The sequence below is a fragment of the Rhinolophus hipposideros genome, assembly GCF_964194185.1.
Source record: "Rhinolophus hipposideros genome assembly, chromosome: X".
NCBI classification, from domain to species: domain Eukaryota; kingdom Metazoa; phylum Chordata; class Mammalia; order Chiroptera; family Rhinolophidae; genus Rhinolophus; species Rhinolophus hipposideros.
Window position 1 is genome coordinate 114031779 of NC_138046.1, and position 23796 is coordinate 114055574.

General features: G+C 44.7%; 1 protein-coding gene across 10 annotated transcripts in view; it reads left to right on the plus strand.

The window, feature by feature from the left end:
* MAP7D2 (MAP7 domain containing 2) overlaps positions 1-23796 on the plus strand; it is a 106382-nt gene that overhangs the window by 70219 nt on the left and 12367 nt on the right. For all 10 annotated transcript variants that reach the window (XM_081043500.1, XM_081043497.1, XM_081043499.1 and 7 more), the window contains 2 exons: positions 4479-4747; positions 5316-5448. In XM_081043500.1, the coding sequence (XP_080899626.1) occupies positions 4479-4747; positions 5316-5448 (402 nt within the window). The remainder of the gene's footprint in view (positions 1-4478; positions 4748-5315; positions 5449-23796) is intronic.

The following is a 23796-nucleotide window of genomic DNA, read 5'->3' on the forward strand; positions in this document are numbered from 1 at the left end:
AACAGAACCTGTGAATCCTCTTTGTGAGATTGTCAATCACTGGAGGTATTGAACTTTAAAGTGGAAGAGCTATAAACAAAGCAAGATGAACAGTCAGTGACTCGGGTGACAGCCCTGGCTCTCTGCTCTGTTGACATCTCTTGAGAAAGGTCATTTAACCCATCAGACTGCTTTTCTTACCTAACATACGGTTAATAGTAGTTTCCCACCGACCTCACTGGGTTATTGTGGCCATTGAACAGACCCTTATTAAATAGACGAGAAAGTAATTAAAAATAAAATTGTATGAAAACACAGGGAGTTCCCCTGATTAATTGCGTTTAATTTCTTTCAGCAGCCAACATACTTATTTCGAAGAAACTGGGTGGCCTGCAATAGCATGAGCAGGGCTGGCCAGAGAGCCTTGGGGCCCCCACATTACCTGGTTCAAGATACCTGAGCTTAGCAGCTATGGCAGGTGCCTGGCGCAGTGCCAAATCCATGTAGGGAAATGGGAAGACAGAATGAACAGGAAACTAAAGATTCAGAGATAAAATAGAGAACTTCTAAGATTGTCATCTATATTTTGGTCACTCACTGTTAACAAAAATCTATGAGTTGCCTGTACTTCTCTAATTTGAAGGTCATCTGTGTGAGGGTGCTCGCGTGTGGGCGCGCTCGTGCGCGTGACTCTAATTTCTGTATATTGGGTAAGGGCTGGGGTAGGAGACTGTAAACAGACTTCTTAATATATTGAGTTTTATCCCAGACAATCCACCATTATTTCTCAGGTAGAAATTATTTTTACATGTGTGCTCATGGATAATTGGCCCAGTTTTATTTAGAATAGAACCTCACAGTCTATGGTATGAACAGAATCTACATGGGAGCGTTCTGTTAAAGCAAGTTGGAGCCAGGCTGATGGGGACATGGGCAACCTGAAGGTGTCAGACCCTCTCCCACCCAGGCCAGTCTGGCCTTTCCTCCCTGGGATTGTCATCCTGCTTCACATTACCACCTACGGTATCCAGGCCCGCTGATTGAGGGTCACTTCACACTCCATTCCCTTCTGATAGTGAGCCATTCCAGCTGCAGCCAGGTCGGGTCTCCTACCCACTCGGAGTTGTGTCTGTAGAAGCGCTCCCTCTCCATCGGCCCATTGGTGGGTAGAGGCAGCAGCACACTGCCGGCCCCCCGGGCTGGAGCCCGCTGACAGAAGCTCAGAGTGCGGGCTTGCTGGAGGCAGGTCCAGAGAGCGCTCGAAGGCTTCCAGCACCTTGGCACAGCCCCACCAATCAAAGAGATCATGCCTCGCTCCTTGGGGAGGAAGGTGAAGGCAAGGAAGAAGAGTAGATGGCTTTTTGCCATTCTTTCTAGTATCAGAAATTCCTATTTAACGAGTCAAGGTAGGAACGCTTACAGAGGAGAATCTATTTCCGTCTGCATCACCTACCATAAAACAGCACCTTCCTATTGCCTCTCCCTCCAGATCCCAAATCCTGGGTAATTTTTTGTCATTCCCTGCCCCTGTGGTTGGAGCGAAGCGCATCTATCATGCACATGATATTCCAGGAAGTGGGTGACTTGTTTTGATCTTCACAAGGCATTAAACTGAGTCCCTTGAGTCCCTGGATGACAGTGTGAAAGGAGGGCCCTGCCAAGCAAAACATCACCTGCCATAGGTCTGTATAGGTGATTTGAGCCTAAACACGGGGTTTGCAGCTGATTGGAAGACAGTGCTCAGTGGAGCACTGTCGTCATGAGAGGGTCACAGTTCTTCCTCCTGGTTTTCGTTCATTCTTGTCTGTGAGGAGAATTCAGATTTTTATTTTAAAACACTGATATCTAACAGCTATTGAGTGCTTACTCTGTGCCAGTTTAAAATGAACACCCGGGGGTCTTAGTGACCCCACACTCAGGCTTAGCCACCATGGCAACACAGGGAATAGGGCAGAATTGTAAGAAATGGAGTCAGAGACATGTGGGCTCAGACCATAGCTCCATGGCCTCCTTAACCTTTCTCAGCCCTGTTTCCTCATCTGATAATAGTACCCGTGTCCTACCGGGTTTTGACAGCTAAAGGACACACGTATGCACACATACATACACGGCTATGTATATACGTGTGTATACACTGAGCAGCACAGTGGCCGGTGTGTAGACTGCACTCAGGAAGCATGGGCACCATTGTGAAGGGTGTTAATAGAAGTCTGAGCTCCAGGTCATTTGGGGAGGGATCCAGGTGCGACTCTGTGAGAACTCATAAGACACTAGTTATTACCTCTCAGGAAGCTCACTGGCATGCCTCGGGATCACTGTGGGGATTAGGAGACAGCCTCTCCGACCACCACGGCAGCTCCACTTCTATCTGCTTTATGTAGGTAGGAGGTATGTGGGAGTTCTCACCTTGGTGGTTCTCAGCTGGGGGTGATCTTGCCCCCGAAGGGACATTTGACAATGTTTGGAGACATTTTTGGTTGTCGCAACCTGGGGTGGGGGGTGGAGATTGCGACTGGCATCTCATGGATCGAGGCCAGGGCTGCTGCTCCACATCTTACTTGTACAGGACAGCCCACCACAAAGAGTGACCCGGCCCAAATGTCAGGAATGGCAGGGTTGGGAAACCCTGGTGCATATGCATATGGATATGGAGGGGGCAGGAGGAATCTGGGCATGACTTTTATGTGGTTAAGAGTCTAGGAATGAAATTAGGAAACCAGGTGATAATAGTTCATCTGGAAAGAGACGCCTGGTTGCTGAGAGGTCCCTTAGGAATGGTGGGGCTGAGTCAGCTGAGCCCAAGTGCGGAGGGAGAACAGTCTGCAGGAAGGAGGCACTGTCCACGTGGACGAGGTGTCACAGGGGCTCTGTGTGGCTCCAGGCCTAACAGGATGATGGCACAGGGAAGCCAGTGTGGCCAGTATGAAGCTGTTCTTTCTGGAGTCAGAGCTGTCCAGCTGGGGAACAGACTGCTGGTGAGGGACGTACGGCCCACCATGGAAATGGGATGTGGACTGATTCCATATCAGTAAAATGGTTGATGCTGAAAAACTGAATTTCAAAACTTCAAATCATGTTGAAGTTGTATTCATTGGGTCGAGTAGTCATATCACTATGTGGCGCTCAGCCTGGCGTTGACTGAGAGGTGTTCTACCGGGCACCTGGAGTTGGCCTGTTAGTGTGAGAGCATCACTGGAAAACGGGCCTACATTTTCCTCAGTCCACATACCACCTGAGCATCATTTTCTAGCTCAAGACCAATTTTCATATTGATCTGGTCATATTTTTCCTTATGACCAGGATCCCCGATTAGGTAACTCTTAAAGCCTCTGGTGAGAAATTGGCCTTTAGTATTAGGTTGACTTGCCGTTTCTGTTGCTGTTTTTCTAGATCAAAAGCCGTTGAATATTAGCAACTTCATATGGTTCAACCAGCTACAGGATTGAGAGTGATGATTTGTCATTTACGTGCAGATTACTTTATGTTCTTCCTAAAGGAACTCTGTACAAATGCCACATCCCCGTGCAAACTTCTGGGTAACCTCGGCATCTAAAGCTAGGCTGTTACCTACATCATCAACATCCAGTGCTCACCAGCAGCCAGGCCTAGGCCAGCATACCTGTAACGGACCGACAGACATAAGACATTCAACAAAGTGGTGTTTCCCTGGGTAGAAATGGGCTTGTCCTCACCTTTTGCGTCTTCCTAGTAGGAAGAGAGATTCTTTTAAATCTGAATACCCTCCAAAAGGACACCCCCTCTCCCGCTCTCTTGCCTGACTTTGTTCCTCAGCATTTAAAAAGGAACCAGATGTCAGTTATGTCTCAGGAAAGGTGAATTTTTGTTTTTTTAAAAGAAAGCAATGTGCTCGGAGAAGTAAGCAGACTCAAAAGGACAAATCCTGTATGATTCCACTTCTATGAGGTACCTGGAATAGCCAAGTTCCTAGAGACAGAAAGTAGAAGGGAGGTTGCCAGAGGCTGGGGAGGGAGGAACAGGGAGTTAGTGTTTAAGGGGTCCGAGTTCTGTGGATAGATGGTGGTGATGGTTGTACCGCAGTGTGAATGTACTTAGTGTCATTGAACTGTACACTTACAGATGGGTAAGATGGTAAATTTTATGTTACATGTATTTTGCTACAATGGAGAAAAGGAGCCAGCTTGTCCATTGCCATATGCTAAAGTCAGCTCCAGCTCTGGTGTTATCTAAAAAGAGAAGGTGGGAAAATGCTTAACATTCCATCCTTACGTTGTCATCAAACTTAAGTGAAATTAGGACATGGCGTCACCAGCTGGGCTCCCTAAAATATTGTCTCTTTCACCAGGCCATCTTATAGCTACCGTATGTTCTTGTTAGGGTGATAGTACTTCAGAGAATTTCCAATGTGTGCTAAGCCTTGACGGATGAAATTGTTCAAATTTTTGGAACCAGGTGTCTTAGGGCAGACAGTGCTGTAGTCAGGCCCAGTGATTACCTCCTGGCCTGTTTTTGGTTTCCAGGGCAACTTCAAAAGCATATCCACAGTCTCCAAAGAATGCGAAGCCGCCCTCCCCAGGGTCTCCCATGAAGTACCGCTTACCTGCCTTGCCCAGCCAGGAAACGCCCAAGAAGAAAGCAGACAAAGAGAAGAGCAACAAAGAAAGGGAAGGGGCCCTGACTCAGCGGGTGGCCAGCCCACACGGGGAGGATGCCCCAGAGAAGCATGTGGTGGACAAGCACATCACCGAGAAGCAAGCGGCCGCTGGAGGGAAGGCCGAGAGCAGTGGAGGTAGGCCCTCCTTGCTGACGCTACCCCAGCCTCGGCTTTCCTGGGCCAGTTCGCCCGCTGACCCAATCCATGTGGGTGGGAATCTCACGTTCGGGGGAGAGAGGACTTTTTCCTCAGATAGCTGCATGCACTCGTGCTTTCTCAGGCTTGCGCACTGCCTGAATCCTTTCCCTTGGTCTCCTGAGGGTCCTGGTGGAGGAGACGTTGGGTTGCTGAGCTGCATCCGGCCGGCAGCGTCACTTCCCACAGAGGCTCTTCCTTGAGTCCTGTAAACTGCTGTGATGCGTGCAGTGAGTCCACCCAGATGGATGCAGCCGTGGTGGCTGCTGTGGGACTTGCCAGTGGCCCTTTCTCTCCTCCTGGCCTTTTCACGACCTTCCTCTGTGGAATGCATCCAGGTTCCAGGCGCCCTCCCCGACCCATTGCACCATCTCTGCCCAGGGGCTAATTGTACTAGTCCTGTAGCATTTCCTGTCCCCCACTGGGTTGGGCATTGCATTTCCCAATGGCAGCTGCCATGTGAGTGCGATCAGTGTTTCATTTGCCTTGATCTTTTCCTCTGATGCAGCCTCAGGGAAGCCCACAGCAGGCACCACCGATGCAGGGGAGGCTGCGAAGCTCCTGGCCGAAAAGAGAAGACAGGCCCGGCTACAGAAGGAACAGGAGGAGCAGGAACGGCTGGAGAAGGAAGAACAAGACAGGTATGGGGGTGCACAGAAAAGGCTGTGGTGGAAAGAGCAATTCGCCTTTCTTACCAGAGCTTTGGAATTGATGAAACCTTGGCAGAAATGTAGGTCTGCACGGCCGGTGTTCAGAAGATTGCATCTTCTATTAGATGTCATTAAGAGCAGTGGAGTTTTGCTCTTTTCAGAGGACCTGGAGACTCATACATAGCTTCTGGATCTAAATGTCACCAGCAGCATCCCGTTCCCCTCTTGGAGTCTAGGACTAGCCAGGCCTCGTAGAACCATCAAAGGAGTTTGAGCTTTCTTTATAGAATGAGGTTCTCCCTGAAAAGACAGGATATAGAGGTTTTGATTCTGCTTATCTAATCATGTTTCCCCACCCCCAAAATTATCCTAATTCACACCCCCAAGTGAGGGAGAGGAGGGTTGAGCAGAGGCCCCTGGATGGGTGGAAGCCGACCTCATAGTCCGCGAGATGGGAGGTACAGGGGCTCCCATCCTGGAGCGTGACCGAAGACGTCGTGGCACTGGTGCCTAAACTTGGGAAGGTTTCCGAATCATCCCGGGAATGCAGTGAAAACACACAGGCCCAGGCCCTGTCCTGCCTCAGCAGCTTGCCCAAGTCTGAGAACTATGGCTTTGTTTGTATCAGGCACTTGGTCAAATACAGACAGCCTGCCTTTTCTGATCTTTGAATTCAGAGAGGAATGCGTGTTGAGGGACAAGGTAGATTTTATCTCTGAACTGATGAAGGAAGCTTTTAGGATAATCACAGAGTACAATCCAATGCTATGTAGAGAACTGACATGACCGAAGCCCGGCACTGAATTGAGAGTAATCCTCAAGTGACCTTGGCAAGTCCTTTGTGGTCTCTTATTACAAGTTTGCTGATTTGTTTCTTAAAAGGGCAAGGGTGGTAGGTCTGGCTGGTTCCTTCTACAAATTCTGGACTTCTCTGTTGATTTTCAGAGCTCCAGCCTTTTGGTCAACAGCAGCAGATCTTGTTGAGTGTTGTGCCTGGGCTGGTGTGGGTGGGCCACAGGATGTGTGAAGGGAGGTCGCTGGAGATGAAACTGAGTGGCAGGACCTCAGATGACACAGCTTGGTAATTGCAGGCCCTGAGCAGGGGAGTAACATGATTGTAGCTGTGTGCTGAGGAAGGTGAAGTCCTTTAGCTTCCAGCGACCACACTCTCCCGCATTTTCTTCTCAGCCCAGCTCCTGAAAGAATTGATTGTGCTCCCTGTCTGTTTCCTCAACCACATTCGGTCTTCGTACCTCACACTTACCGTTTCTCCTAACTGCCGGGTGCTTACCCACGTCTTTGTTGACTTTCACCTTGTCGAGCTCGCCCTTGTCCTTTGCCCTCCCCTTCTTGGCCTCCTCTATCCGCCCCACTTCCCCTCACATGTTGCCTGGGCTCCCAGCCCTCAGTGCTTGGCCATCTTCACCTGACGAGCCCTCCTGAACAGTGGTGCTCCCTCCTGCTCTGCCAGTGCCCTCGTCGTGCTGCCGGTTTGAAAGGATGTGGGGCTCACATCGCACACCCTGCTTTCATATTGAGCACTTGGTGAACTAAACCAACTCGGCTCCCATCTCCCTTTCTACCCTCATTTCCCCTTTGCTTCTGTTGCTGAAGCTCATTTCCTCTTACTTTGTAAACCTTCAGTACTTTCTGGTTGGTACAAGGGAGGCACTAAATTACACGTGTATTAGTGACTCCTGAGTCTGTGCCTATGGCCTGGTCTCTCGCTGTCCTGTACCCATATACACTTCACATTGAACATTTTCAAAGCAGACCTTGTTATCTTTCTCCCAAATTTCCTATTCCTTTCACAGGTTCTGTACTCCCATCTCTCCAAGCACCCAAATCAGAAGTGTCAGAGCCAGCTCTCAACTCTTCCCTGTCACTCCTCCTCGGTATCCCATTAGTTGTCGGGCCCGTCTGGGATGCCTCTTCAGCATCTCTCTCCTCTCCCTTCCCCTCCAGCCCTTCCTTCCCTCTGAGCTCCAGCCCGTGTTGTCTGTCGCCTGGACTGTGTCTGTGGCACCCCAGCTGAAATCCCTGCACTAGGTCTCCCAGACTTGTTCACTGTTCACACTGTGTCCCCAGTGACTACTCACACATAAGTCATTGTCACTTTCACATTCTTTAACAAGCTAGCGAGCGACTCCCCTGCCTATAGGATCCATTCCAACCTACCAACAGGCCTTCAGAGCCAGCCATGACCTGGCCACCAGCCTCCCTTCCACCTCCAGCACCCTGGCACCGGCATGCAGGGCTCCCCGACCTGCCCCCATCATGCAGTTCCACACCTCCACTTTTACTCTGCCCCACGTACACTCGTGCTCCTCGCCAAACATACATTCTTTTCTCCAGACTCAGGTCAAGCTTAGCTGCCTGTCTTCAGCCTTTCTCCCAGCACCAAGGAGAGAAGTCACGTCTCTCACTCTTCCCCCTTCCTGAGCCCAGCTGTTCAGCTGACTAACACAGCCTCGTCTGCTCACAGGCCCACTTCTCCCTAATAAGCACCTTAAAAGGCTGACATACAGACTTTGGACCGCAGGTACTGGCACTCAGTAAATGTACGAGGAAGGCAGAGAGGGAGGAAGAGGCCCAACTAAGATGTCATTGCTAAGACAGTCATGGGCTAAGAGAAGAGGAGGGCTAATGCAGTGTGGCGAAGGTAGACCTGGAAAAGGAAGGGTGAGCTCCCATCAGGTGGTACCTCTCTGCTCTGTGGCCTTGCACAACCCAACAGAAAGGGGCCGATTCCAAGTTGATGCTAATGTTTGATGCTAAGGACTTAGGAGAAGGGTATACCAAATAAACAGTAAAGGAAGGACAGAAGGGATTCATTTTAGAGTATAAAAAACATCCATTTGAGTTTAGATAAGCTAAGTTTAAGATGCCTGCAAAATGTCCCCGTGATTGGAAATGGAGTTGGCGCCTGGGGTCTAGGTGAAAATGAGAGCAGTACACTTCACCCCAAACCAGTTTTCCCCTCTCTTACCAGAATATGTAGCTTTGCATAGTACCACGTGGCAGGTGAGAAAGTACTAGACAACCTGGGGGGGAACACAGCAGATACCTCTTGGAATAAGATCATTCTCACATCTGTTTTGTGCTTAGAGTCAGTAGTCAAAGCCACAGAAATGTGGTTGCCAGATGAGAGAATATGGAGAAAAATAAAGATACTCGAGCCAAACCGCAGAAAGCTGGTTATTGTCACAAACTGGTGAGGAAAACACCATGAGGGATGAGACCATTCCGAGCAAGAGTCCAGACAGCTGGGCCTAGGAAGACGATCTAAAGCTGGTCGGGGCCCCACTAGCAGTGATATCAGGGCTGTCTTGGAAGCACACAGAGCAGGAGTCTTGGAATCGAGACAAGGAAGCCTAGAGCCCAGGTGCACCCTGGGGAAGGCACTGGCAGAAACCAGCAGGCTAGAGCTCTTACTGTGATTACCACATGGGGCCTGTTAAGTTACGGTAAGAAGCTGAAATAGCTGCTAGGGACCCACATAGACAGCCATTCAAGTTAGGTAGCCCCCGCAAGCAAGGTCACGTAGCCAGGCTGAAGCTCGGTGCCCACACACGAGTTAGCCCCAGGCCTGGCACTGCAGGCAGAGGTCCTCCGGGTGGGAGGCTGTTGGGGTGAGAGCTGGGGCAGGCGGGGCCTCTCCAATGTGGTGTGGTGGGCATGATGGCAGCCAAGGCTGAAAGGAAAAGCCAGGGTGACACAGCCTCATGGGCGCAGGGCTGAGAGAGGTCCTCCCAGGAGGGACACTTAATGCTGTCAAAATCGGCAAGACATGTCAAGACTGAGGAAAGGCTGTTGGTCTTGCTGCTTAGGAGATGAACCGAGGTTTTGGAGGAACATCGTGGAGATGGTGGAGACATAAGCCAGCTTAGAAGAGGCGAGAGGGTGGAGGCCCTGAACGTGAGCCGGACACACAGAGGCTGGGAGTGGAAGGCAGGGGAGAGTTGTTTCAGACGCCTGAGACCCAAGTATTTCTGCAGGCTGTGGAAAGAAACTTGTAGAAGGGTGAAATGATGGAAGAAAGAGATGGGATGGTGGTCGAACACGGTGTAGGAGAGTGGAATTAATAACACAGGCGGTGGCATTTACAATCCTTTGCCTAAGGAGAGGAAGAAAGGGGAAATTTCTGAGCAGTACTGCCATAGAGGAGAGAAGTGGAGGAAGCCCAGATCAGGTGGCCCCAGGCTTCTCTGTAAAGTAGTTGGTGATGCCATCAACTAAGGAGGATATTAAACACTGAGAAGGGTGGAAGTTTCCACAGGGATCGGGGTGCGGGTGGGAGAAGAGGCTATAGTGGCAGCAGAGGCCCAGGGACAGATGAGCAGTCAGCCTTGTTTGGACCATACTCTAGTGTTACCAGCCCGGGAGGGGCACAAGTGGTCTTGGGGGCCACCCAAGCCTGGAGATGGGCAGCCGCGTAGCCTCCATGCCATCCCAGAAATTCTCAGGAGGGGATCAGAGGTCTGGGCCACTGAGAGAAGAGGGAGCAGACACAAGTTACTGAGCAGGGCCACCGGGAGTGGGTCAGGAGAGAAGGCGGTGAAGGACGGCGTGAGCGCGGATCAAAGAAGGTCAAGTTTAGAAATTAAAGGTTAAGCTTTTTGAAATGAAAACTTTTAAGCACACAAGGAAGAGGAGACCCACATACTTGTCCACAGGTTGAATGATTGAAGGCTGAGCATGTGTCAGGGATATGGTACAAGTGTGAAAGTTGGGGGGGGGGCGCAAAGGGAAGCAGGGCCTGGAGGTCCGGGGTTGTTAAATGAAGAGTCTCACCAATGGCTGGTGACTGGGGGACGGATGGATCTGCTGAATGAGGACCATGGTGCACAGTTTTCTGGCATTTTCTACCTGGTGAGGAAGGAGGATGGGTTTGGGGTGACTGATAAGAACAAGGACAGAGAGGGGGACACAACTGCACACAGGTCTGGGGAGGGTAATGATGATAATGCAGTGGGGTGCAGGCAGCTGGTAGCAGCAGGGCTGTGGGGAAATGGCGGAGTCCATGTTCTCTGTCACTCTTTAAGCAGGAAGAGAGAATGTTCATCCTTGGAGAGGATATTGAGGGACTCGGTTTCACACAGGCGAAGCCAGTTTTGACCTGCTCTGGGGGAAGCAGAGTGTGGTTAATGGGGGCAGTTTTGTCTGTAACAGGAGGGACAGGTGAGTTCACAGGCCCGGGGGAGGTTCTGTCGTAGGTGATTATGGAGACTTAGGGGCAAGAGGATGTGTTCCTTAACTGCGTGTGTGCATTGGGCACCTCCGAAGTCCTCATGGTAAAACAGGAGAAACAGTGGCTTTTCAGATCCTGAAGGTGAAGATACAGGTGAAGCAGTTTGGGCATTAACTCACACGCAACGTATCCTTTTTATATAAACTTCCCTGGGGCAGCCACAACTGGCTCCTTAAAACAGATGAGAACTGAAACAGTGCTCTGATTAACCTCGTGATAAATCCTATATTGCACGTGGCCATGGGTGGTAACCGCGCTGAGCATAGTCTGTCATTGAGGAAGCGAAGGACTGCGCTTGCTTTCTGATTAGGCTCTGTGATGCTCTTCTCTACAGATCTCCAGAATATCTGGTAATAGTTACAGTTTTTTCCAGCCATTTTGGGGCACTGCAGCCCCTGCTGATACAGAGTATGTTATCACGTACTGTTAGTCAGACTAATGTCTTTAAGTATTTCTTTACCTTTTAAAATACCTCTTTGGTGACACATAAGCTAATTGCCTCCATGGTTCCTGAAGCCAACCATTAGGATGGAAGGATGTTCTTTTTAAGTTTTGATCCTCTTATAACAATATAAAGCACTTAGTAAGTCACTGGCACACGCTTCCAAATAAAGGGAATTTCTGAAAAATGTACAGATTTATAGATGCACTTACAAAGACATCGGGAGTTAGAGAGAGCATTCATTTGAAGTGATAAGACAGACTAGTATTGGGGAATCTACCTAGAGCCAGGCATTGTCCTAAGTGCTTCCCAGGCATTATTTTTTTATTAGTTTCAGGTGCACAAGACAAAGTAATACTTAGACGTTTATCATTTATATCCCTCACACTGTGTAGACCCCCCGCCCCCCATCCACTATCCCTCTGACATCGCACAGAGCCATTACATTTCCACTGTCTCTATTCCTAACACTGTACTCCACTTCTTGTAAGTATATACATACACACATATATATATATGTATATAAAATTATAGTTGACATCCATTATTGTTCAGCTTCAGGTGTACAGTGCAGTGATCAGGTGTCTTCCCTGACGTGGTCTCCCGAATGGGACACGTGTCCATCGGATACCCTACAAAATCTTTACTGTTGCGACCTGCACAACACAAGCCGTGGGAAGGTGAGGGAGGCGGCGAGGATTAAACTATAATAAAGAGGCAGAGACTCATATACAGTTAAATCCCAGAGAACCAAGGGACTCGCAGCCTCAAGGGACTGGAGCCCCGAATCGGGTCACTGACAGTATTTATTGATTACAAACAATAAACATCACTTGATTAGAGGCAGGGTCTGTGAAACTCTTACACCACTTCAGAAAAATGATTTCAATACCCAATTATTTGTCCCAAAGCAGCCGAAGCATGTCGTCCCAAGATGACTGAGGTGCGGTGTGTACCACCCTGGGGGAGAGTCTCTCACGGTGAAAGTGTCCCATGAGCTGAGCAGAAAGAGCTGAATCTTATCGCTCTAACGGGCCTCTCTCACAGTAAGGTGAGAGGGAGGAGTAGTGGCAAGTGGCAGCTTCCCACAAGAACAAGAGGAAGGAGGGGCAAGGCTCCCTCATATTATTTCTTTTTTTTTTTTAAACATTTATTTCTTACTTTGTTGGGAACACTTTTTTTTTTTTAAAGATTTTTTTATTCGGGAAGAGGAACAAGACTCTATTGGGGAACAGTGTGTACTTCCAGGACTTTTCTCCAAGTCCAGTTGTTGTCCTTTCAGTCTTAGTTGTGGAGGGCACAGCTCAGCTCCAGGTCCAGTTGCCGTTGCTAGTTGCAGGGGTCTCAGCCCACCATCCCTTGCGGGACTTGAACCGGCAACCTTGTGGTTGAGAGGACACACTCCAACCAACTGAGCCATCTGGGAGCTCAGCGGCAGCTCAGCTCAAGGTGCCATGTTCAATCTTAGTTGCAGGGGACAGATCCCACTATCCCTTGCGGGACTCGAGGAATTGAACGGACAACCTTGTGGTTGAGAGCCCACTGGCCCATGTGGGAATTGAACCGGCAGCCTTCGGAGTTAGGAGCATGGAGCTCTAACTGCCTGAGCCACTGGGAAGGCCCCTTCATATTATTTATTATAACAGCTCATTGGGGTCCCATTGGGGTCCCGTCTGGCTTGAGTTGTCCCTCCCGTGAGGAATGTTATTCGTCGTTGACCGCGGACCCTTCTCTTGAGGACCAGATGGAGAGACTCAGGATATTATAAACTCCATCCCAGAGAGGCACAGTCCCACAACTTCTTCTTTCCTTAGGGAAAGGTTGGGGGGGACAGACGGCTAAGCTGCTGGGTGACCACACTTTACAACATTATTGATTACGTTCCCCAAATTAATTTTCAAAACCCCGTGGCCATCTTGTGGTTACTGACTGTTTTCTAATCCCCTCACCTTCCCCCTAATCCTCATCCCCGCGCCCATCTAGCAACCATCAGTTTTTCCTCTTTGTCTCCAAAACTGTTTCTGATTAGTTCATTCACTTATTCTTTTCCTTAAATTCCGCATATAAGTGAGATCATATGGTATTTGTCTTTCTCTGTCTGACTTATTTCACTTAACATAATGTTCTCTAGGTCTATCCATGTTGTTGCAAATGGTAAGATTTCTTTCTTCTTTATGGCTGCGTAATACTCCATTGTATAAATGTACCACAGTTTCTTAATCCAGTCATCTACCGATGGGCATTTCAGTTCTCTCCATGTCTTGGCTATCGTGTATAGTGCTGCAATAAACATAGGAGTGCATAAAGATTTTTGAATTGGAATTTTGGATTTCTCCACATAGATACCTAGGAGTGGAATTGCTGGATCATAAGGTAGTTCCATTTTGAGATTTTTGAGATACCTCCATACTGTTTTCCATAGTGGCTGCACCAATCTGCAATCCCACCAACAGTGCACAAGCGTTCCCTGCCAGCACTGGTTGTTTGTTGATTTATTGATGATAGCCATTTTGACTGGAGTGAGGTGATATCTCATTGTGGTTTTTATTTGCATTTCTCTGTTGGTTAGTGAGGTTGAGCATTTCTTCATATCTCTGTTTGCCATCTGTTATGTCCTTTTTAGAAAAATGTCTCTTCATGTCCTCTGCCCATTTTTTAATTGGGTTGTTTGTTTTTTTGGAGTTGAGTTGAGTTTTTTATAAATTTGTGATATTAACCCCTTATCAGATATATCACTGGCAAATATCTTTTCCATTCAGTAGGATCCCTTTTTGTTTTTTCTTTCTTTTTTTTTCTTTTTTTAATTTATTGGGGTGACAATTGTTAGTAAAATTACATAGATTTCAGGTGTACAATTCTGTATTACATCATCTATAAATCCCATTGTGTGTTCACCACCCAGAGTCAGTTCTCTTTCGATCACCATATATTTGATCCCCCTTACCCTCATCTCCCACCCCCCACCCCCTTTACCCTCTGGTAACCACTAAACTATTGTCTGTGTCTATGAGTTTTTGTTTCTCATTTGTTTGTCTTGGTTTTTTGTTGTTTTTGGTTTGTATACCACATATCAGTGAAATCATATGGTTCTCTGCTTTTTCTGTAGGACTTATTTCGCTTAGCTTTATACTCTCAAGATCCATCCATGTTGTCACAAATGTTCCTATATCATCTTTTCTTACCGCAGAATAGTATTCCATTGTGTATATATACCACAACTTCTTTATCCATTCATCTATCGAAGGACATTATGGTTGTTTCCATGTCTTGGCCACTGTAAACAAAGCTGCAATGAACGTTGGAGCACACGTGTCTTTATGGATAAATGTTTTCAGATTTTTTGGGTAGATACCCAGGAGAGGGATTGCTGGGTCATATGGTAATTCTATTCGTAATTTTTGAGGAACCTCCACACTGCCTTCCATAACGGCTGCACCAGTCTGCATTCCCACCAACAGTGTATGAGGATTCCTTTTTCTCCACAGCCTCTCCAACACTTGCTACTATTTGTCTTGTTGATGATAGCCATTCTGACTGGGGTGAGGTGATATCTCATTGTGGTTTTAATTTGCATTTCTCTGATGATTAGTGATGTTGAGCATTTTTTTTCATATGTCTATTTGCCATTTGTATGTCCTCTTTGGAGAAATGTCTCTTCAGGTCCTCTGCCCATTTTTCAATTGGGTTGTTTGTTTTTTTGTTGAGTTTCATGAATTCCTTGTATATTTTGGGTATTAGCCCCTTATCGGAGGCACTGTTTACAAAAATCTTCTCCCATTCAGTCGGTTGCCTCTTTATTTTGTCGATGGTTTCTTTTGCTGTGCAGAAGCTTTTAAGTTTCATATAGTCCCATTCGTTTATTTTAGCTTTTACTTCCATTGCCTTTGGAGTCAAATTCATAAAATGCTCTTGGAACCCAAGGTCCATAACTTTAGTACCTATGTTTTCTTCTATGCAGTTTATTGTGGCAGGTCTTATGCTTAAGTCTTTGATCCATTTTGAATTAATTTTGGTACATGGTGACAGATAGCCGTCCAGTTTCATTCTTTTGCACGTGGCTATCCAATTCTCCCAGCACCATTTATTGAAGAGGCTGTCTTTCCTCCATTGTATGTTTTTACCTTCTTTGTCCAAAATTATCGGTCCATATTTATGTGGTTTTATTTCTGGGTTCTCAATTCTATTCCATTGGTCTATGTGTCTGTTTTTCTGCCAATACCATGCTGTTTTGATTATTGTAGCCCTGTAGTACAAGCTAAAGTCAGGGAGTGCGATACCTCCAGTATTGTTCTTTTTTCTTAAGATTGCTTTGGCTATTCGGGGTCTTTTGTGGTTCCAAACAAATCTGATGATTTTTTGTTCTATTTCTTTAAAAAATGCCATTGGGATTTTGATGGGGATTGCATTAAATCTGTATATTGCTTTGGGTAATATGGCCATTTTAACTGTGTTGATTCTTCCAATACATGAGCACGGAATGTCTTTCCATTTCTTTGTGTCTTCTTCAATTTCTTTCAAAAATGTCTTTTAGTTTTCAGCATATAGGTCCTTCACATCCTTGGTTAAGTTTATTCCTAGGTATTTTATTCTTTTTGCTGCAATTGCAAAAGGAATTTTTTTTGTATTTCTATTTCTGAGATTTCATTGTTAGTATATAGGAATGCAATGGACTTTTTTACGTTGATTTTGTAGCCAGCAACTTTACTGTATTCGTTGATTGTTTCTAATAGCTTTTTGGTGGAGTCTTTAGGGTTTTCTATATATAGCATCATGTCATCTGCAAAGAGTGATAATTTAACTTCTTTATTCCCAATTTGGATGCCTTTTATTTCTTTCTGTTGCCTGATGGCTCTGGCGAGGACTTCCAACACTATGTTGAACAGCAGAGGTGATAGGGGACAGCCCTGTCATGTTCCTGAATGTAGAGCAAAGGGCTTCAGTTTTTCACCATTAATTATGAGATTAGCTGAGGGCTTTTCATATATGGCCTTTATTATGTGAGGGTATTTTTATTATGTTAAGGTATTTTATGTTATTATGTTAAGGTATTTTCCTTCTATACCTATTTGACTAAGTGTTTTAATCATAAATGGATGTTGTATCTTGTCAAATGCTTTTTCTGCATCAATTGATATAATCATATGATTTTTGTCCTTCATTTTGTTTATGTGATGTATCACATTAATGGCTTTGCGGATATTGAACCATCATTGTGCCTCTGGGATGAACCCCACTTGGTTGTGATGAATAATCTTTTTAATGCATTGTTGTATTCGATTTGCTAGAATTTTGTTTAGGATTTTTGCATCTGTATTCATCAGAGATACTGGTCTGTAGTTTTCTCTTTTTGTGTCGTCCTTACCAGGTTTTGGTATCAGGGTAATGTTGGCCTCATGAAATGAGTTAGGGAATACTGTCTCTTCTTCAGTTTTTTGGAAGAGTTTGAGCAGGATTGGTATTAAATCCTGTTTGAAGGTTTGGTAGAATTCACTAGTGAAGCCATCTGGTCCCGGACTTTTGCTTTTGGGAAGGTTTTGGATGACTGATTCAATTTCTTTACTGGTGATCGGTCTATTTAGATTTTCCAGTTCTTCATGGTTCAGCCTTGGAAGGCTATATGTTTCTAAGAACTTGTCCATTTCTTCTAGGTTATTGAATTTGGTGGCATATAATCCTTCATAGTATTCTTAGATGATCCTTTATAGTTCTGTGGTGTCTGTGATAACTTCCCCTGTTTCATTTCTGATTTTGTTAATTAGTGTCTTCTCTGTTTTTATCTTAGTGAGTCTAGCAAAGAGTTTGTCAATTTTGTTAATGTTTTCAAAGAACCAGCTCTTTGTCACATTAATTTTTTTCTATTGTCTTTTTGTTCTCTATTTCATTTAGTTCTGCTCTGATTTTTGTTATTTCCTTTCTTCTGCTGACCTTGGGTTTCACTTGTTCTTCTTTTTCTAGTTCTTTAAGGTGTAACATGAGTTTATTTATTTGGGATTTTTCTTGTTTCTTGAGATAGGCCTGTAATGATATAAATTTCTTTCTTAAACTGCTTTCGCTGCCTCCCAAATATTTTGGTAGGATGTATTTTCATTGTCATTTGTTTCTATGTATCTTTTGATCTCTCCTCTAATTTCTTCGTTGACCCAGTCGTTTTTTAAAAGTATGTTGTTTAGTCTCCATGTATTTGTGTTTTTTCCTGCTTTCTTTTTGCAGTTGATATCCAATTTCAAAGCCTTGTGATCAGAGAATATGCTTGGTATGATTTCAGTCTTCTTAAATTTGCTGAGGCTGATTTTATGTCCCAATATATGGTCTGTCCTTGAGAATGTTCCATGTGCACTCGAAAAGAATGTATAGTCTGATGTTTTAGGATGAAGTGCTCTATATATGTCAATTATGTCCAATTCATCTAATGTGTCATTTAGGGCTGCTATTTCGTTATTTATTTTCTGTTTGGATGATCTATCCATAGCTGTCAATGATGTATTTAAGTCCCCTAGTATAATTGTGTTTTGGTTAGTTTCTCCCTTTAGTTCTGTTAGTAGTTGCTTGGTATATTTCGGTGTTCCCTGATTGGGGGCATAAATATTGGTGACTGTTATGTCTTCTTGTTGTATAGTCCCCTTTACCATTATGAAATGTCCATCTTTGTCTCTTGTTATCTTTTTCACCCTGAAGTCTGTTTCATCTGATATTATGGCTACACCTGATTTTCTCTGGGTACCATTTGCTTGGAGTGTCAATTTCCACCCTTTCACTTTGAGTCTATGCTTGTCCTTGTAGCTGAGATGTGTCTCTTGGAGGCAGCATATGGTTGGGTTTAGTTTTTTGGTCCAATCTGCTACTCTGTACCTTTTTATTGGTGAGTTCAGTCCATTTACATTTAGGGTGATTATTGATACGTGAGGGTTTCCTGTCATTCTGTCTTTAGTTTTCTGGTAAGACTGTGTCTCCATTGTTTCTTTGCCTTTTTGTTGTTGTCTATTATTTCTGTGTGGTGGTATTCTATGTTGTTTCCCTCTGTTTCTTCTTTTATTACAGTATGTATTTCAGTTCTGGATTTTTTTTTGAGTGGTTACCCTTAAGTTTATGTAAAAAAACGTTTGATATTTAGAGTATTCCATTTTCTTCAGGATGCTTACTTTCTCCAGTCCCATATTCCGGTTCTGGCCTTTACTCTCCCTTTTTTATGTTTTGGTTCCCACAAATTGTCCCTGTTGATGGTGGTCGAATAGCCTCCTTTAGTATTTCTTGTAGTGCAGGTCGTGTATTAGAAAATTCCCTCAGCTTCTGTATGTCTGGAAAGATCTTTATTCCTCCTTCATATCTAAAGGATATCTTTGCTGGATATATCATTCTTGGCTCATAATTTCTCTCTTTCAATAGTTTGAATATTTGGTTCCACACCCTCCTGGCTTGTAGAGTTTCTGCTAAGAAATGTGATGATAATCTAATGGGTTTTCCTTTGTAGGTTACCGTCTTCTTTTCCCTGGCTGCCTTGAGGATTCTTTCTTTGGCTTTGATTTTAGACATCTTCAATACAATATTATGCCTTGGAGAAGGCCTATTGGGATTCAAATCCCAACCTGAAGGTTGGGATTCAGGTAATTAGGTGTTCTATTTGCTTCTTGGATTCAAGGATCCAGTTCTATGCACACATTTGGGAAGTTCTCATCAACAATTTCTTTGAATATATTCTCTGTTCCCTTCTCTCTTTCTTCTCCTTCAGGTATGCCCGTTATTCTTATATTGCTCTTTCTGATGGAGTCAGAAAGTTCTTGTAGAGTTCTTTCATTTCTTTTAAGTCTCAAGTCTCTTTCTTCTTCCATCTGTGTTATTTCCAGGTTTCTATCTTCGATGTCCCTGATTCGTTCCTTCATCTGGTCAACTCTACTACCTAAGCTGGTTATTTCATTCTTGGTTTCTTCTATTGAGTTCTTAATCTCCAGAAATTGTATTTGGTTCTTTTTTAAAATTTCAATCTCTTTCGTAAAATGCTCATGTTCTTTGATTGTGTTTCTGTGTTCATTAAACTGCCTTTCTGTGTTTTCTTGCATCTCGTTGAGTTTTTTCAGAACTGCAATCTTGAATTCTCTGTCAGTTAAGTCACATATTTCCGTATCTTTAAGTTCCTTTTCTGGAGAGTTTTCACTTTCTTTCTGAGCTGTCTTGTTACCTTGGTTGTTCATGGCAATTACTGATTTATTATTTATCTTCCTAGACATCTACAGGAGTGGCTTCTGCAACAGGTTGATAGGAAGAGGTCTTTCTTTGTTTTCCAGTAATTGTTGGTAGAATGTTTTATTTTCTCTCTGAGTGCAGCCTTTTTGTCTCGCTCACACGATAGTGCTGTTTTCTCCTCACTATTCCAGCTTCTCACACAATGGGGGGATTCCCTGGGAGACGCGCTTCTCCTCTGTTAATAGTTCGCCTGGGTCACAGGGCACAGTGTCCGTGTGGGTATGTGGAGTGCTTTTGAAGTTCCAAAGCTCTTCCTGCACCAGATTCAGAGCCCGTTTGTTTCAGCAGTTCTGTTTACTCCTGCAGGGATCCACCCAGATAGGTGGGGCCAGGGGCAGGGTGAGTTGTGAGAGGTGGCCCAGAGCAATGGCAGCGACCACCACCACAGCCGGTCCTGCTTCCACAGCTCCCTCCCCTTTGGCGGAACTAGTTGGGCTGCGAATCTGTGTCTGCGGTCCACAGTTCTCAGAACAGCAAATTTTCTGTTCTTTTGATCTGACACTGCTACTGTTCCGCTTCTAGCACCGGGCATGTGGGGGCGCACGATCTCTGGGAGGGTAGGGAGGGGGCGGCTAGTCTCCGTGCCTAAGGCTTCCGTTCTCTGCTCGGCAGTGAGGGCTTAAACCACCGTTTTCAGCCTTCTTCCCTCAGTCTTTTCTCCGAGGTCTCTGCCGTGCGCGTTGGGTTCAGCCGTGTTATATGCTGCCCCCTCAGCCCTGTGTGCCATAAGCGGAGCCCTAGCAGTCCGAGTTCTTCCCTCTCCTGCAGCTGCGGTAATTCCGGGATGCAGCGAGCTTGGAGCACTCAGCCAGGTCTGCGTCCTGCGCCCACCCAGCTCCATCTCCACACTTGTCCCTTCCCTCCTCCCCTGTAGGTGAATTCAGTAGTGGGCCTCTTCATCTTGCCTGTCTGCTGTGCAGGGAGTCCTTTGTGGAGTTATTGTTGTTTGATTAGTTGTAAATTCCAGGGGAGCTTTACAAAGGCTCACCTCACGCCGCCATTTTGATGATGTCCCCTTTTTGGTTTATTGATGGTTTCCTTTGCTGTGAAAAAACTTTTTAGTTTGATGTAATCCCACATGTTTTGTAGTCGCACAACAGCCTAGCCAAATGTCCCTTCATGTCTTTCCTAAAGGAAAGAAGAGTTTGTGAGATTGTGCCTTTCTGGGACTCTGTTCCATCCTTGTGTTTACACCTTACGTCTCTCTCTGTCTGGTCCCCAAAAGATGGTTTGCAGCCAAAGCCGGGTAAGATATCTCACGGGAGATACAACCTAAGCCAGGCGGAACCAAGTGGGGACCCCAAATGAGCTGCCTTGGACAGGTATGGGAAGGGGCCTTTCCTCCCCTTCCCCCTGCTTGGGAAAGTCTGTTGCCGGCTCTGGCTTTCCCCTTGCACCTGTTTCCACTTCTCTCAACAGAGTTGTTGCAATGTGAAAGACTTGATCCTGAAAAGGTACATACTTTAGGTACAAGACATCCTGGGACCTTGTGCTTCAGCTATTTGCAGACAAAGGGTGATTGGAATAAACATTTTCTGTTATGAAGTCATTGCTTTCTTGTAGTTGCTTTCTTGTAGTTGTAGACCTATCAATAAAAACCTCCAGCCAACTTTATTCTGGGCTCCAGTCCTCTGAGACTGAGAGACCCCTGGCCTTCGGAGAGATTTAGCTGCATTAAGTCTCTGTTTGTTTCTTGCTTAAAAACTTAACCCAAACCGCCCCTTCTCGCACCCTCACTGCCCTTGTTGCACGGGACGCGACAATGTTTATTTTTTCTCTTACTTCCCTCACGTGAGGGGATATATCAGTAAAAATCTTACTCCGGGTAAGGTCTGTGAAATTTCTTTCCATATTTTCTTCTAGGTATTTTATGATTTCATATCTTACATTTAAGTCTTTAAGCCACTTTGAATTTATTTTTGTACATGGTGTAAGGAGGTGAATTTTTTTCATTTGTCCAGGTTTCCCAGCACCATTTATTGAATAGACTGTCTTTACCCCACCATACATTCTTGCTTCCATTGTCGTATATTAAATGGTGACATCGACCTGTAGTTTTCTTTTTTTGTGATGTCTTTGTCTGATTTGGGGATCAGGGTGATAGTGGCTTCGTAAAAAGTGTTTCAGAGTCTTCCCTCCTGGATTTTTTGGAAGAGCTTGAGGAGAATAGGTGACAATTCTTTTTTGAACGTTTTGTAAAGTTCACCTGTAAAGCCATCTGGTCCAGGGCTTTTGTTTGTTGGGAGATTGTTGATTACAACAATTTCCCTGGTGGTAATCAGTCTATTCAGGTTTTCTGTTTCTTCTTGAGTTCATCTTAGAAGGTTGTATGCCTCTAGAAAATTGTCCATTTCTTCCAGATTGTCAAATTTGTTGGCATATAGTTGCTCATAGTAATTTCTTAAAATGTTTTGTACTTCTGCGGTGTCTGTTGTCACTTCTCATTTCTGATTTTATTAATTTGGGTCCTCTCTTTTTCTTAATGAGTCTGGCTAAACGTTTGTCAATTTTGTTTATCTCCTCTAAGAACTAACTCTGGGATTCATTGATCTTTTGTATTGTTTTTCTGGTTTCTCTTTCATTTATTTCCTCTCTGATCTTTATTATCTCCTTCCTTGTGCTCCCTTTGGGCTTATTTTGCTGTTCTTTTTACAGATCCCTTAAGTGTGAAGATAAACTGTTGATTAGTGATGTTGCTTGTTTCTTTAGGTAGGCCTGCAATGCTATGAATTTCCCTCTTAGGACTGCTTTCGCGGCATCCCATAGATTTTGGGTTGTCGTGTTTTCATTTTCTTTTGTCTCGAGGTATCTTTTGATTTGTTCCTTGATCTTCTGCTGCTTGACCCATTGATTATTTAGTAATAAGTTATTCAGCCTCCATGAATTGGTGTGTCTTCCAGTTTTTTTCCTGTAGTTCATTTCTAATTTCATAGCACTGTGGTCAGAGAAGACAATTGGTATGATTTCAATTTTCTTAAATTTATCAAGACTTGTTTTGTGGCCTAACATATGGTCTCTCTTGGAAAATGTTCCATGTGCGCTTGAGAAGAACATGTATTTTGCAGCATCAGGGTGAAATGCTCTGAAAATATCGATTAAATCCAAGTGGTCCAAAGTATCATTTAAGGCTGTTGTTTCCATATTGATTTTCTGTCTGGAAGACCTGTCCCTTGTTGTCAGAGGTGTGTTGAAGTCCCCTACTATGATAGTGTTGCTGTTGATCTCTGTTTTTATGTCAGTCAGTATCTGTTTTACATATATAGGTGCTCCTATGTTGGGTGCATAGATATTTACTAGGGTTACGTCCTCTTGTCGGATTGATCCCTTTATTATTATTGTATAGTGCCCATCTTTGTCTTTTAATATGTTCTTCATTTTAAAGTCTATTTTGTCAGATATAAGTATTGCAACTCCAGCTTTTTTCTCATTTCCATTTGCATGAAATATGTTACTCCAACCCTTCACTTTCAGCCTGTGTGTGTCTTTTGATCTGAGGTGAGTCTCTTGTATACAGCATATACAAGGGTCTTGCTTTCTTATCCACTCAGCCACCCTATGTCTCTTGATTGGAGCATTTAATCCATTTACATTTAAAGTGATTATTGATAGGTACATAGTTATTGCGATTTTTAAATTTTTAAATTTGTAGTTAGATTGTTTTCATCTTTCTTTTATTTACAGAAGTCCTTTTAGTATTTATTGCAGTGCTGGCTTGGTGGTAATAAATTCCTTTAGCTTATTCTTTTCTGGGAAGCTCTTTATCTCTCCATCAACTTTAAATGATAGCCTTACTGGATAAAGCAATCTAGGTTGTAGGCCTTTGTTTTCCATCACTTTGAGTATCTCCTGCCACTCCCTCCTAGCCTTCAATGTTTCTGTAGAAAAGTCATTTGATAGTCTTATGTGAATTCCCTTGTATGTAACCCTCTGTCTTTCTCTTGCTGCTTTTAGGATTCTCTCTTTGTCTTTAAGCTTTGCCATTTTAATGATAATGTGTCTTGGTGTGGGCCTGTTTGGGTTTATCCTGGTTGGAACTCTCTGCGCTTCCTGGGCTTGTACGTTGGTTTCCTTCATCAGGTTAGGGAAGTTTTTGGACATTATTACTTCAAATATGTTCTCAATCCCTTGCTTCCTCTCTTCACCTTCTGGTATTCCTATGATGTGCATGTTGTTGTGCTTGATGTAATCCCAGAGGTCTCTTAAACCATTGTCATTGTTTTTTATTCTTTTTTTTTTCTGTTGTTCTGTTTGGGTGATCTCTGCTAACTTGTCTTGTAAGTCGCTGATTCGATCCTCTGCTTCATCTAACCTGCTGTTAATTCCTTCAAGTGAGTTCTTAATTTCGGTAATTGTGTTCTTTAGTTCTAACTGGTTGTTCATTATGATTTCTAAGTCCTTCTTTATGTCT